The 16,050-nt window shown below is 35.0% G+C and overlaps 1 protein-coding gene across 12 annotated transcripts in view; it reads right to left on the minus strand.

Annotated features, from left to right (window-relative positions):
- dlg1a (discs large MAGUK scaffold protein 1a) overlaps positions 1-9,167 on the minus strand; it is a 181,635-nt gene extending 172,468 nt beyond the window's left edge. For 4 of the 12 annotated variants that reach the window (XM_073870208.1, XM_073870194.1, XM_073870204.1 and 1 more), the window contains exons 1-3: positions 8,585-9,164; positions 8,367-8,498; positions 3,899-4,059 (exon numbers count right to left, since the gene is read on the minus strand). In XM_073870208.1, coding sequence (XP_073726309.1) covers positions 3,899-4,059; positions 8,367-8,498; positions 8,585-8,603 — 312 coding nt within the window. In that variant the 5' untranslated portion in view covers positions 8,604-9,164. Of the gene's footprint in view, positions 1-963; positions 1,181-3,898; positions 4,060-8,366; positions 8,499-8,584 lie in introns of those variants that run through there. The other 8 variants (XM_073870192.1, XM_073870190.1, XM_073870193.1 and 5 more) reach the window with 5 other exon arrangements.
- Between the last annotated feature and the right edge of the window lie 6,883 nt (positions 9,168-16,050).

Genomic DNA, 16,050 nt, shown 5'->3' on the forward strand with positions numbered 1-16,050 from the left:
AACTTTGTCTATTTATTTATAGATTAATTAATTCATTTTTAAACAAATGTATTCATTGGTATTTTTATTGTCCAGGTAGTTATAAAATATTGAAGTTCTTTATGACATTTTGCATGACTCCAGGGAAGGGGCTGGCCATGGCAATCCATTTGCAGAGGCACAGATGTTGTCATTTGCCACTCCAGACAAATATAAATCAATTCAAGTAGAAAAAAATGAGATTATATAACCGCTAAGTCATTTTGCATATTTAAAGTGCATGCCTGTAAGTGTACAGACGCTGCTAGTGCTCGCTGAACAGTTGTCTTCAAGTCACAGGCGCCATTCACTTAATACAAAAATTTCCTGTAATAAATGTTCAACTATCGTAGACCTTAATTTGCATATGCACTACACAACTGTATCCACTAAAACACAACTGTATATTATGACATTATGTACATTCTTCTTAGCAATTCCAGATGTCCATTTCTTTAAAATTATTAAATTAAAGTTATTGTGAAAACTTGGCACTGAATGAGAAAAAACTGCATGTCTCAGACTAAAAGTGTGCCCTCATGCCGTGTTTATATAGATCTTTGTCCAGAGAGACAGAATAAATGCAGCTCTATAGGAAACTTCAGAAAAATAATAAGAAATTGTTGTTTTAAGAACTTTTGACAAAAAGGTTCTTTGGATTGCATTATTTTTCTTTATTATTAATATTGAGATTTTTTTTAGGTTGTTTAGAACATTTTAAAGTGTGTTCTTATTCCATCTTACATTATATTACATGGATAATTCCTTCCTTATAAGGATTAAAAGTGTCCATACTTTTAATCCTTATGCGTCTTTTGTACCACCCTACTCCTTGGGATTTCCCACATCTGTTCATCATAATCGTTCAACCACTACACCTTTCTAATAAACGTATAATTTACCCAGATCATAGCAAACACTTAACGCATATAAAGGTCTTCTTACCTTTGTGCTAACAATGCATAAACAGTCCATTTTCAGCGCGCGACCTGTCAGCGTCTCATTACTCCTGCTGTGGGGCTTAAATACGCGCGTGGATACATAGCGCGCGAGACATAAACTTGCTTTCAGTTCAGACAGTTGAGCGCAGTCTACGCATTCACATCATCAGTCAATAAATCACCGCATCTTCCAACGTTTGCGTTCTGCGGCGGTGTTTTGGTGATGCTGAGGAGGAGCACGCCTGCACTCATGTTGACGCGCGTTGAGAGTCAAAAGAGACGCGCGGGAAACTGAGCAGCGTCATATGCTACATCACATCTGGCCCCGCGTGGACCTGCGCGTCAGTGTGTGGGGAACTGAACTGCCACCCGCGTGTGCTGTATCGCACATGACCTACTGATTTTACATAATGCTCAGCGTACCATGTGTCTTTCACAAAAAGGGCAAAACTGCAAAAGGTTTTACTCCTTTATCCACATGAAGGCATCCTGAAGTAGATTTTAGCAGTTACTCTATAATTGTTTTTAACCATACCATAGTAAACACTACAGTATACGCTATTACAGTTTTAGTTCATCAATTTACTATAGTAGGCTATACATTAGGCTATAAACTAACAGTATAGTGCAATTCATAAAAGTATTGTATTTTTCTTTGGGTAACTTTATAAATCCAAATGTATAGTGAAAACTATCTTCTATGCCAGTAGTTACATTGCCAGGCCAACTTCTGTGTTTTTTTAATGATGCCATTTTTGTTAGAGCCCATTTCAATTTTTATCCAAAATACCTTTATTTGTTAGGTTACTTTTACAAAATAAAATTGAGTTTAATACAATTTCTAAGAGAAATCGTGATTTTGATGTTCAGTATTTTGAATATTCGGTCAGTAGCATACTTTATAACAATGTATAACCTATAGGCTATTTCATTACGAAATTCATTAGGAACGAATTAAAAGCAAAATGTTAAAAGCAACTGAAAAACAATGTTCATCTTTTTGTTCAAATATTCAAAATACTCAATGATTATTACATAGTTCAGCTTTGCCACCACAGAGACAACTACCTGTAAGCCCCTTGTAAGATGAATCCCCCAAAATTATAAATAATGTGATTTCTAAATGTGCTGACCAGCACATAGAATTAGATGAAAGTCTAAAGATTTTCATGTGAATTTGTGTTTCCATTTTGTAGAGACAGAAGTTGATAGAGCATACCACCATAAAGCTAAACATAAGGTAGTACATCCAAACACATCAATTAAAACTTCAGTTTACAGACTTGGGACATCCATGCAGGCATTGTTAACAGGGTGGAATATCACTTTCACTCTCAAAAAAGTCTCAATTCTACTTCCTTCTCAGAATGTAAGCCACTATTTAAATCAAAAAGACATGACTAATCTTTATACAGTTTACAAGAAAAATAACACCATACAATTCACATTCCTATGCACTTAGTGTCACAGAACACCTATTTATTTTACCCATACCCATATTTAAACTGTATTCACTTATACTCACCTTAAGGATTATTAGGAACACCACACTAATACTGTGTTTGACCCCCTTTCGCCTTCAGAACTACCTTACATCTAAGTGGCACTGATTCAACAAGGTGCTGAAAGCATTCTTTAGAAATGTTTTCCCATATTGATAGGATAGCATCTTGCAGTTGATGGAGATTTGTGGGATGCACATTCAGGGCACGAAGCTCCCGTTCCACCACATCCCAAAAATGCTCTATTGGGTTGAGATCTGGAGACTGTGGGGGGCATTTTAGTACAGTGAACTTATTGTCATGTTCAAGAAACCAATTTGAAATGATTCGAGCTTTGTGACATGGTGCATTATCCTGCTGGAAGAAGCCATCAGAGGATGGGTACATGGTGGCCATAAAGGGATGGACATGGTCAGAAACAATGCTCAGGTAGGCTGTGGCATATAAATGATGCCCAATTGGCACTAATGGGCCTAAAAGTGTGCCAAGAAAACATCCCCCCACACCATTACACCATCACCAGCAGCCTGCACAGTGGTAACAAGGCATGATGGATCCATGTTCTTATTCTGTTTACGCCAAATTCTGACTCTACCATCTGAATGTCTCAACAGAAATCGAGACTCATCAGACCAGTAGGGCTGGGACGGTTGTAATTACCACCGCATCACCGCGGTGGCGGACTCCACCGGCGGTCAGGGAGTGCGCCCCGCGGTGGTGTGCACTTTACAAATTATGAAAAATATAAAGTACAATCTCGCCCAGTGAGACGTCTTCAGGTTCGTGTTAACGCAAAAAGCCAGCAGACGCGGATTTAATGCGCTAATTTGCAAGGAAGGCAACTGATATCAGTGATGACCCGCTGGCTTGGGGGCGGAACAATGAGGAAAGATATACGCCGTTTCTCAATCCGAAGACTGTAGCATCCGGAGGTCAAATTTGCAAGCTGCATACGTCATCAAGACTTATAACATTAACAATTATAAAGTTGACTGTTATTCTTTGTTAATCATACATTGTTGTAATATGCTTATGACTTGCAAATGTCTGAAAATAATAAACCAGGCTTGATGACATTTACAGCCGCGACCTCCAGAGGCTGCAGATTAAGAAACGTCTGTTCTCTCTTGGTCATGAAAAAGTATCAATCTGCGCTACCAGTACACCATCAGAACGCGTTTTCACCACAGGGAAAATAAGACAATCACTATTTCGTTTCATGGCGATAATAAGGAACACTACTGCATCCACAAAAGTATAGGGTAATTCAGTGCAATTGCAGGGCAAGTCATAATTCTAGAGCTCATTCACATTTATAGACATATTACTTACGAACAATTACTCAGAAATAAAGTAGGAAGTTCACAACATGAGAGCCAAGTTTACATACAGCAAAAATTCGCCAAAATGCATCAACTGAATATATTTTCTGCTTACCTCATCACTTTGCCTGGTTTCTGTTGGTACAGTGCTGCTTGTAGGACCAGTGAGATCCCACTGGTTTACATGAGCAAAGGATTCTCCAGTTTCAAGGTTTGAAGGCTCTGTGGGCTTTGTCTCATTATCCTGCAGGCTCACTTCATAAAACTCCTGGATATCTGAAAGAATTATTAGGTTGCATTGAGATTATCATAAATATGAGATTACCAAGCCAATGATACACCTATAATATAATAAAGTCGCAACCGAAATTTATCATAAATGTATGTGCCTGTGTCCCCAGTGAGGGAAAACAATGCAGGCAGCTATCAATATACAGTACACTCGTATTTAAAGGGACCACTTCATCAAATTAACCTAATGAGGTAACCTCATGTAAACACTGGATATATTACTTATTGTTTTTTTAGCCATAAATCATATCTTCTTACCTGGATTGTTGTCACGTACTGGGGCAACAAAGCACAGTGATAAGTTACACTAACTGTAAAAAACTGTATTACTTTTTATTAATATGATTTAATTTTATGATATTTTATGATATTATCTTACACTACACAGGGAATAATATGGATTTTTTCCCCGAGAAAACTTCTTGCATAAAATAGATTTAAGCACTTTCAATGACCTCTATGTGGGTGATTCTCACGAAACCATTTAAACACCACGGCACTAATGATTTTAGCTTTAAAATGTGTAATATAGTAACATTAAAAAGCATCAGAATTAACACAATACTGTGTTCTACCTTGCACAATCTGTGATTTCAACATAAGAATTTATAATTGTAAATTTTATCTCATTTTCTGCTGAAATTCTCATTACCGCAATGTGTCCGGCTGTGTTTGAACATACGTTATGTTGTAATTTAATCAATAACACAAAAATATTAAGAAAAAAATAAATGGATGTTTTGCTAGACTACTTTAGGTGACAGAAAAAATATTTACTGAATATTCATGTATAATAATAATGAAGGAAAATTAGGAAAATGATGTGTCCATGCCTGATGTTCTCATCCTCCGCAACACTTTTTGAGAACAGTTTAAGCACACATACAGAATTTTAATGAAGTTTGATTTTGAGTGACCAAGCACATGGACCAGTTACTTCAAGATGGCTACCAGGTAAGATCATTTTTTTTACAGTTAATTTGAAATATTGTCTTGTCAGAATGCTTACACGACATTTTGATTATCATTACCGCAACAGATGCTTATTAAATGTTAATTTAATTAATAGAAGCATAATACTTTGATTTTAAATGCATGTGCAGAATCTCCAAATTATCTTCTTTCAGGTTTGTCATGTCATTTTGAAAATATGTCAGTGTTGATGTTTTCTGACTGTTGCGGTAATGAGATTTTTTAGGACTAATTTTTTAAATGATGTTACAAAAAGTGTTAAATGATAAGTAAAAGTTTTTAAATTAATGTTCCCATTTACTCCAGACTTTGTTTTTCAACGTCTGGTGGGAAAAAAAGTAAATTTAAGCAATTTTTACATTTTCATGCTTGACATTTTTAAAACCAAGTTTTCGTGAGAATCACCCTTGTATGTATATTTTCAAAAACTTCCCAGAGCCTTGAACTATTTCCCCCAGAATCACAAACTTTCAAGGATTTCAAGGACCCATGGGAACCCTGTACATATGTTTTCTACATAAAATCATGCTACATAATGTAAATAACATTTTGTGAAAAATAGCAGAGTAAGGCTAAAAAAAGAGTGAAATAAATTATTGTAATCCAACTTTGATGCTCCTAATCTCATAGTTAGATTTTAAGACATTAGCCAAAGACATTAGCCATAGGGGTCACACATATGAAGATGTACAGGTAAGATCCTGCTTTGTGCAACCATTTCTGAAAATGGACAGAGATTGAATTCATCTTTACAAATTCGTAAAAGTGGGCAGCATGACATGCCACATCTACCCACACGCAGCTGGCATGCATGCAACACAGTACATTGATTATGTGTACAGCAAAGTAAGATGCTGAGACATGATAACATTGTGTGAAATAAAACATTACATTCTTTTGGTCTTCAACAATAAAGAAAAGATGTCCAGAGCCCTTTTCAGTCTAACACATTCACCAAATCATGTAAACTAAATCATGAAGCATCATTAATCTATTACAACATTCCAGTAAATAGGCCTACAGTATATCTGCTAGTAAGCCAATTTATCAACTATCTCACCACACCCTTCAGCTAAAAACAGACTTGCTTTTGCTGGTTTCTCCACCCTCTAAATCTGTGTTTGTACAGCAGTACAAAACATACAAAAATATTAAATGTAACTATTTTCATTTTTTGTGGATATGGTTTTACCAGGGAATTGCTTATCACTAATTTCCACATCCATTTTATCTTAATCGCTTTAACTCCCAAAAATCTAGCCCAGAAAGGAAACAAAAAAAATTCCCAAATCAACAAATCGTAAATTACTTGGAAAGGCTGAAGGCTAAACACTGTTTTGACTGTTGTACCAATGGTGCCTTGTTTTCTAAGTAACAGTTGTAAGAATTCCCATCAGGTTTGAAAGGATGTGTGCAAAGTGCAAACACATTTAATGAAGTTTATTTAACTAAGTTCGGGAGAAGCGTGGTCATGTGATCCAACCAATCAGCACGAAGGTCTCTATATATAGCCCTCTCTCACCTCTGTCCCGTGGCAGCATCTCTCTCTCAGCTGGTATATCTATCGGAAGGGGGAGTACTCTAGAATCGGGCTAATATTCTGAGCCCTCCCCTCGGACAGTAAGTCAAATATGCTTTATCATCATATTTGATTATGTGTTAGTGCAAACTCATGAATTTGCACCTGAATAACAAAGCCAAAACTGTTGTGAAACACATCAGAATTTACAAAACCACATGATAAAATAATCAGACCTGTTCTACATCGTAGCACAACAGCAGTCAGACAGATGTAAAATGAGTACATCATCCAAAAACAAAAAGTAATAGCACTTTTTCCATACACTTTTTAAAATAAAGGTTACACGAAGATCCTTTAACCCTTGAGAACCCAAGGGTCAAATTTGGCATCAGAACTTGTTACGTATTTCTGAAGGAGAGACTTCATAGAACAAGGAAGACATCAGCCCGTTTTGAGGACAGTGAAAACAGCGGTATACAGATGAGTAAATTGTTTGAAAAATACAGCGTTTTTTACATGTGGAACATGAACACGTTATATTACGCACTGTAAACACAATCAAAGCTTTAAAAACACAGGAAGAACGGGACCTTTAACATCCATCCACATAACCTCTATGTTATGTGACACTGCCTGTTTAGCACCTATATTTGTAAGAGTGCAAACATTTCTACAAAAGTATTTTGGCAACCCCTTTCCATAAAAGTGAATGACAATGGGGCTGCAAAATGAAACAAAAACGCACTATAAAAATAAAATAGAGGGCTCAGTATGACTTGAGTGTTATATTACAAGCCACCTGAAACCATATGATAGCTTTGTGTGATGCACAGAACATCATAATTCACTGCAAATCACCCAGCGACTAAAAGCCACTAGCAAATGCAAAGAAAATTACTATCTAACTTTACAGACTTGTAAAACAGCACATATTTTGTAATAAAGGGGATATTTCACAAGACTTTAAGGTGTCAAATAAATCTTTGGTATCCCCAGAGTACGTTTGTGAAGTTCTAGCTCAAAATACCATATAGATAATTTACTATAACATGTTAAAATTGCCACTTTATGTGTGTATGCAAAATTGTGCTTATTAAAATGCAAATGGGTTGATATTTGCATTAAATGGCAGTGTCGTGGTTGGATGGTGCAGATTAAAGGGCGGTGTTATCCCCTTCTGACATCACAGGGGGAGCAAAATGTCAATGCCCTATTTTTTCACATGCTTGCAGAGAATCGTTTACCAAAACTAAGTTATTGGGTTGTTCTTTTTACATTTTCTAGGTTGATACTAGCACTGGAGACCCAATTATAGCACTTAAACATGGAAAAGTCAGATTTTTATGATATGTCCACTTTAATAAATAATACTTTTCTAATCTTGACAGCTTTCTTTACATCCATTAAATGGAAAAGAGTGACACACATACTTAAAATTTCGGTAACACTTTACAATAACGTTGTATTTGTTAACATAGTAAATGCATTAGCTAACATAAAGTAATAATAATAAATACAGGTTTTCATTATTTATTAATCTTTGTTAATGCCATTGCCAATACATTTATTGATGCTAGTTCATTGTGCATTTACTAATGTTCACAGATACAAGTTTTGAGTTTTTAAAATGTGTTAGTGCTGAAATTAACATGAACTAAGATGAATAAAAGTTTATTGTTATTTAAGTTAGCTAATGCATTAACTATTGTTAACAATTGCAATCTTTGTGTGTTACCAAAAATGATTTTGTGTAGTATGGAAGAAAAAGATCTTCCAAACAAGTTTAAGCTAAACTTACCTAAGAGAGACTGAAAGAGTGTACTCTGAAATATGTTGATGACTCTTTCAATGGAGAGTTTGAGATGAGGTTCATCAGTCTGACTGAGTTTGGTTCTGTACTCTTCTAGAAGCTGCAGCGCTTTCTGTGCATCTGAAAAGTTTATCATAAAAACACTGCTGTAAACACAGGCTGAACAAAACATTAGACAAATAAAGCAATTTAACACCAGTCGTTACCTTTCTTTCTTACTGGCATGGTCAAAGATTTCGATACGTCCCAGACTTGTTAAATGGGCAACTGGTGTGAACCATTGGAATGAATGAGTCAGTTTGATTTGTGCGCGGCAACTGACCGGGTCAGACAATCCGATCAAAACTATTGCTGTCACTCCACATAACTTGTCAGCTGCGGTAACACTCCATAATCACGATCTTTCATTCAACTTTCACAGACTTTTGTTCAATGACGAACAAAAATAGTTGATCTTATAGTGCCAAACCAAAGCGCAGTTTGCATCACAAGAGAGTTGAAAGATATAAAAACTGTTCCTGCTTGAACAGTCAAAACAATAATAATAATAACAATCCCTGTTAAAGATGACTATAAAGTTTATTCCGTGCACTCTCAGTGGGATTCCCGTCCATACGCCTCTGCAGTTCTCTCCTGCCTGGTGTCCCAGATCCGTACACGTCCGTAAACGAAACTTCTTCAGCGCAACACTTCCTCTTTCTTCCAATGTGTCCGAAATTCCCAAACTTTCTTGCAAAATGGCGACCTTGATATGCAAAGGAATCACATGATCGACTGATCCACTGCCGTGCCTCTGCGCTCAATGGAAGCAGCGCTCAAGTTTCTTCACTCATATGCTGTGAAAACATCTTCAGTCACGCGGCCAAAGATAATTGTACTCACATAGACTATGTCTAAATGTAAATAAAGTTTTGTAATCGACCTATAGGCTTGTGCTAATATATAGTTACAGAATAAATAAGTTTTTTCCTATCTTTAAAATACAGAAATTATGCGAGAACATCTGTCTTGTGAAAAAATGCATAGGCTACTGTGCTACTGTGTAAAATATATATAGAGAAAATAAACAGTAGTTTCCTATTTAAATTATATAGATTCTAGAATGATAGCCTACATAATAATATATATTATAATATATATATATATATATATATATATATATATATATATATATATATATATATATATATATATATATATATATATATATATATATATATATATATATATATATAATTTTTTTTATTCGTTCGTTCATTCATTCATTCATTTATATATTTATTTTCAAGAGTACATTTTAGGAGTACATTTTATAATCCATTCGTTTTTGTTAGTTTGTTAGTTAGTTACTTACTTAGTTTGTTTGTTTGTTTGTTTGTTCTGTTTGCTGATGAAATGGCGGTGGTATCAAAAAGTATTAAAAGTTAATTTTTTTAATTTAATGTGACCTATAACAGTGGTTCTCAAACTTTTTCGACGTGTGGCCCCCCTGTGTATGGTGCATCCCTTTGTGGCCCCTCCAAAGAAAATGTATGACATAAAACATTCCAAAAATTAACATTTGAATTAAACAAAACATATTAAATTATACAATGTAGTTGTGTTGGCTAGAGGTTTAATTACACAAAATTTATGATTTTTTTTTTTTTTTTAATAAAATGTCACTTAATAGGCTCTATGCCAAGCTGCACTACTTCCTGAACTTCAGCCAGCTCCTTGTTTCCTGTCTGCCATTATTGGACAAAGTGATTAATCCAGGTGTGTCTGATTATTGTTGTTGTGACTACTGAGGTCAGGCACACCTGGATTAATCACTTTGTTTGTGACAACTGAGGTCAGGAACACCTGGATGAATCAGTTTGTCCAAAAATGGCAGACAGGAAACAAGGAGCTGGTTGAAGTTCAGGAAGTAGTGCTGCTGGGCATAATTGGTTTGAAAACCACTGACCTGTAACACAGGGACCCTACGATAATATTTAAATCTTATTGTGTTCCTATAGCACATTTGGTATTGCATTGGCAACTTAAAGGGTGTGGGTTCAATCCCCACAGAACATACTGCATAAATTCCCTTGTGTACTGTACAGTAAGTCGTTTTGGATAAAAGCATCCGCAAAGTGCACTGTTAGAATAAATGGTCAAAATATACCCCTGCTGTCACTGGGGCAGTACCCTTTGAAAACATCCTATAGATGTATACGTTTAGTACCAATATGATACTGATATGTACCTCTGAGACACTTATATGTCCACTTTAGGTGCAAAGGTGTACTTTTTGAAAGGGTCCAGCCCCTTTGACAGCTAGGGTACATATTTTGTGAAAACAGTGGAATATAAATATTCAGAGAGACTTTGATCATATGCACTTCTTTTTTTCAATCAATCTGCAAAAGCATGTATTATAGTGCCAGGATTTAATGTTTTAAAACAGTTATTGTGGTACAGATAAGGCATTTATTGTATAGGCTACGCAGTGAGTTGTGGTGTGCCATCAAAGGGCACAGTGTTACTGGGAGAGACATGAGCTTAGCTTTTGTTCGTTGTTGTGATCTTTTCAAATGCCTTTTGTCATTTGAATCTCGTGAGTGGTTGGATGTCAAGTCACAGAGTTCTGTCACGCTGCCATAGAAAGGGTGTGGTGAAGCATGCATGCCACACACAGAGAACACTGGCGTCTTTTCTTAAACATCCACAAGAGGTTATTTGAGAAAGCATTACACTAAGAATTTGTGTTATTATTGGCAGTACAAGCTACTATATTCACAATTTACAGAAAGTCATAATGATGAATTAATAAACAATGTGCACAAACTCAAAACCAACTGAATACAATGTCTAAGGCAGTATTTCCAGAATTTTGACAAATGCCTCCAAAGTATGACAAGACTGGTCTTGTTAGGTTATGCCTAAATGTATTCTTAAAATGCAAATTCTGATGACACTATCTCAGAACCTGATTCCCATGGCTTTGTTTATATTTACTTAAGACTGTTTAATTATTATGCGTATTGCACATAAAAGATAGAGTACTTGAAATCATTTTTTCCCTGTAAAGTGCATTAATGTAGAATTTCCTGATAAGCCTGTAATTATTTAAGAATGTTCCTTCTATATATTGCATTACCTTAAATGAATAAAGCATTTTGGCAGCTGTGTTTAATTACAGTTACACACCCTCTGCTTTCTTTAGAGGCATGCAAGTGAAGACAGAGAATGCATGTCTGTAACTGAATACTTAATCTCTTGTATTGAAGCCAAGAGTCCTTACATTACATTTGTGCATTTGGCTTTTATCCAAAGTGACTTACAATGCATTCAAAGTACATTTTTGTCACATAGTTTATCAATAGACTGTATGTTCCATGGAAATTAAATCAACAACCTTTGTACAGCTAATCCAATGGTGTACCAATCTGATCTGCATGGAATGACACCATGCAACATCGAAGTTGCTTTGAACAGTAACACACAGTAGTTACATCTTATAGTCTGTCAATATCCAGCAACATATAGTAAGCTGTCCCGCCCTAAAAAAGATTCTTTAAAACAATTTATGATTTCTTTGGCAGCCAGTTTACCTGAAAAAAATTATTACTTTACTTTATATATATTTTACTTATTTATATATATATATATATATATATATATATATATATATATATATATATATATATATATATATATATATATATATATATATATATATAAAATAAGTAAAATAAATAAGTAAATAAATAACCCTATTATTTACAAGTAAATAAATAACCCTATTATTTATTTATAAAAATGTATCTAAATAAAAAAAAATATTTTTTATTATGAATGGACATAAATGTTCAAAATCTTCATCTCTATATTTTCTAAATTTCTTTACACCAATTACACCAACTGCTGTGTAAATATTTGAATTATTCCCCCCCCTCACTGGATTATTATTGATTATTGAATACAATATATGATTTCAGATATTGTAAAACCACCCACAAATCAACAAAATATATATATATTATTTAAATATATATTTAAACTAAATATATATTATTTTTAAAATATATATATTTTACTTATTTTATATATATATATATAAATCTTTTTATTATGAATGGACAGAAATGTTCAAAATCTTCATCTCTATATTTTCTATATTTCTTTACACCAATTACAGCAACTGCTGTGTAAATATTTGAATTCCCCCCCCCCTCACTGGATTATTATTGATTATTGAATACAATATATGATTTCAGATATTGTAAAACCACCCACAAATCAACAAAATGTAATTGGTTGCTTTGTGTGTCAATCAGACAAGTGCATTCCTGTCCAAGGTGTAATCCTGCAATATTTACTTTTGTATTTAATAATTACTATATAACAAGTCAAGTGGAATAAATAGTAACATTAAGCATAGCGTTTTTTTAACAAAGAAATGTAACATTATACATCACTGTATCATTGAATTATAGGCAGAGCGCTGACTGAAATGATTTTTGGCAACAAAGAAGCAATAATCACTCAGCACTAATGACCCCAGTCAAAGACTGCCAAGTGATTTTTGTCATCTCATTTCTCACCACCATACACAGACAAATTGTTAACAACTACAATAGTGTCACAATACTGCACACAGTCAAGGCCAGCAATGTCCTGCACTCAATTTTAGGTAGAAGGGGGTGTGTTTACAAACCATCTTACTGAAATGTATTGTTTTTCTGCATAAACATTTATATGGTGTTGATGTTGGACCCAAGTACTTCAAACCTTTTCAGGCATGACAGAAAAAATTATATATACAGATTTTATCAGTTCTGCTCAGTAAAACGTTAGCACAAACATTCGTTTTCATGGTGTCTAGGCACTGAAAAGTTTTAGGCACTAGCATAAAAATTTGATGATTTTTCTCTATCAAGCAATAGGATGTTATCAGACAATAATCGACAATATCACTCCTAGTCATTATTCTCATGTTTTTTGTTCATATTGGGAACAGTGATGTTTTCCCTTTTTTGAAAAATGAATAACCATTTTTATTTGAGTGATTAGCCATATTAGCTGTTGCAAGTCTGAATGCTTCACTGATGAAGAATATTAACTTTTATATATTAACTTACATCAACTTTATAATTCATTTTCTTAAGCAGCAGTTCTGTTCTGTATTATTGCTAACATATCTCATTTGTTAGAAAGCTGAGATCCAAAAGACTGTATAGCTCCAAATAAACAGCAGCAACATTCACATTAAAGCATGTGTCATGGCTGCAGCTGTTACACTATTATTAATATATTAATATATCATTTATCGCAGCTTTGTATAAACAGGTCCAAACAGGGTAGAATGTAACATGAAACAATATAAGTTGGCAAACATAGGAGTAAAATTAAGTTGGAATGTTTTTTCCTTGTTGATAACAACATAAAACCGTTGATTTCACTTTTAATTATACATTAAGCTAAAGATAAAGAAAAAATAGAATTACATTTTCTGATTTTGATTAATGGTTCATGTCAGAATGTTATTCTCTATAGGCATGTTTAATGGATATTTATAAAAAAAAGTTATAATTGCAGCTCTGTTTAACATTTGTAATCCAATGCCTGTCACCAGGAAAGAGATTACAAAATATAAGGTTGGGAAATGTAGGCACACAATTAAAACCAACATTGATAAACTGACATTGTTAAACTTATATGAACTTTATTTAAGGGTGTATAGAAGAAATAACTTGTCAATCTTACATTTATTGTTCAATCCAAATCCTTGGTGCTGTGGCAATGTTGTGTTGTATACTGACATCTAGTGGCTACACTGATCCAAAATGTAGTGCTGGAGACCAAACACTCAATTACATTTTTTTACCTTTCTCAATTAAAAGTCAAGCACCCAGCCAAAAACCTACACTGTAAGACAAATTCAGCATTTTCTTCAAATCAACATATATTATGTTACTTAAATTAACAAATTAAGTTAAATACAACTTCAACATGTTTTTATGAGTTAACTTCTCAAAGGTCAAAACTTTGTATTGAATTTACTTGCAAAACCAAGCTGTTTTAACTTCATGATGCATTTTTTACAGTGTACTTGAGTGAATATCAAAATTGTATTGTATTTAAGTATTTAAAGAAAAAGTAAAAAATAACATTTGTCCCTCCAGAAAAACGCGATTGTGCGATCGCACGATTTATTGCATAATCAGCCATTTTGTGTGGGGCTGCATTTTTTCCAAATACGATGCACTTTCGCCGCATTAATTACAGATTTCCGCGCACAAAATATGCGGGGCTTGCATGATTTCATAATCCCCGCATTTTCGTAGCAAAAAGTCACATATATTAGCAGAAAGTTGAAAAATGTTGCATTTACTTCACACAAGCGCAGCCGTGTCCTCTGTTGCCACGGGAACGTTATGAAGTGACGTGATTATGTGACGTGAACATCGCAGCTTTTGCAAGTTTCCGCAGTTTTTGCAAGTTCCGCAATTTTCGCAAATTCCCGCAATTCCATCGCATAAATTGCATAAATATCCCGCATATTCCATCGCATTTCTTAAGAAAACGTGCCGCAAAATTGAGGAGTTTTTCTGGAAGGACACTGGACGCAAGGCAAATCTAAAGTAAACGGATAAATCGCAATTCTTTTAATGTTCTGACTGTGTATTCAGACACAGCAAACAAATACCATAAAACATTAGATTTGATATTTTCAAATGTTAGTTGTTTGACATTGTGTTTGTCTTGTCAATTACACATGCAGACCGCTAGTAGGGAGCAGTGTTGGGGAAAGTTACTTTTAAAAGTAATGCATTACAATATTAAGATACTCCCCCAAAAAGTAACTAATTGCGTTACTTAGTTACTTTTCATGAAAAGTAAAACTTAAAGGAATATTCAATTTTCTTAAAAGAAAAATCCAGATAATTTGCTCACAGAACACATAAATGGAACAAGCTAGCAAGTGCACGTCATTACGTCAGTAAAAAGGGGCGCTTTCGGTGCTGCGCGCATAGGATTGTGGGTGATTTGAGAGCGCGAAGGATACACATATGCATCCTTTCCTGTATATATGGGATATTTTCCGAACGAAGGACTCAGTCCTTGGTTGAAATTTCGAGGATCCTCGACATTGGAACAGTCCTTTGATGGATGTGGGTGACGTAGCGTCCTCGAAATTCTGGCTTCCGAGGATCCCTCCTTGACATTGAGAAACGCCCCGTGTCTTCATTTATACTTTTGCGTCGTCGTACGCGTCGACGTGCAAACACACGTGCAGACCGCCGGTAGGCAGTATCCACGCGTGTAACCACAGTAGTAGTGCGACAATCAAAGAAGAAGAAGCTTGGCAAGTTAACCCACAAACGAAGAAGAAACAGTAACTTGTTGTGTATGATTTGAGAAGACCAGCAATGATGGAAGTAAATAAACAGCGACTTTTGTTGCAGTTTGAGTTAAATCACTCCTTAACTTGGCCATTCTTTGTTTTCACCGTAGCAAACGGAAATACCTATGACGCAGTTTTTTTACCTGACGGGAGGGGTTCTGGTGGACCAATCCCAGCGCTTGCGGTCCGCGTAGAACTGACGAGCTGTTAAAATTTTTGCAAGGTGCACGTCAGGCTACGCAGAGCTATGCACAGGCTACAGATAGCTACGGATAGAACCTACGCACGACTATAAAT

This window comes from Misgurnus anguillicaudatus, chromosome 8 (assembly GCF_027580225.2).
Source record: "Misgurnus anguillicaudatus chromosome 8, ASM2758022v2, whole genome shotgun sequence".
NCBI classification, from domain to species: Eukaryota; Metazoa; Chordata; class Actinopteri; order Cypriniformes; family Cobitidae; genus Misgurnus; species Misgurnus anguillicaudatus.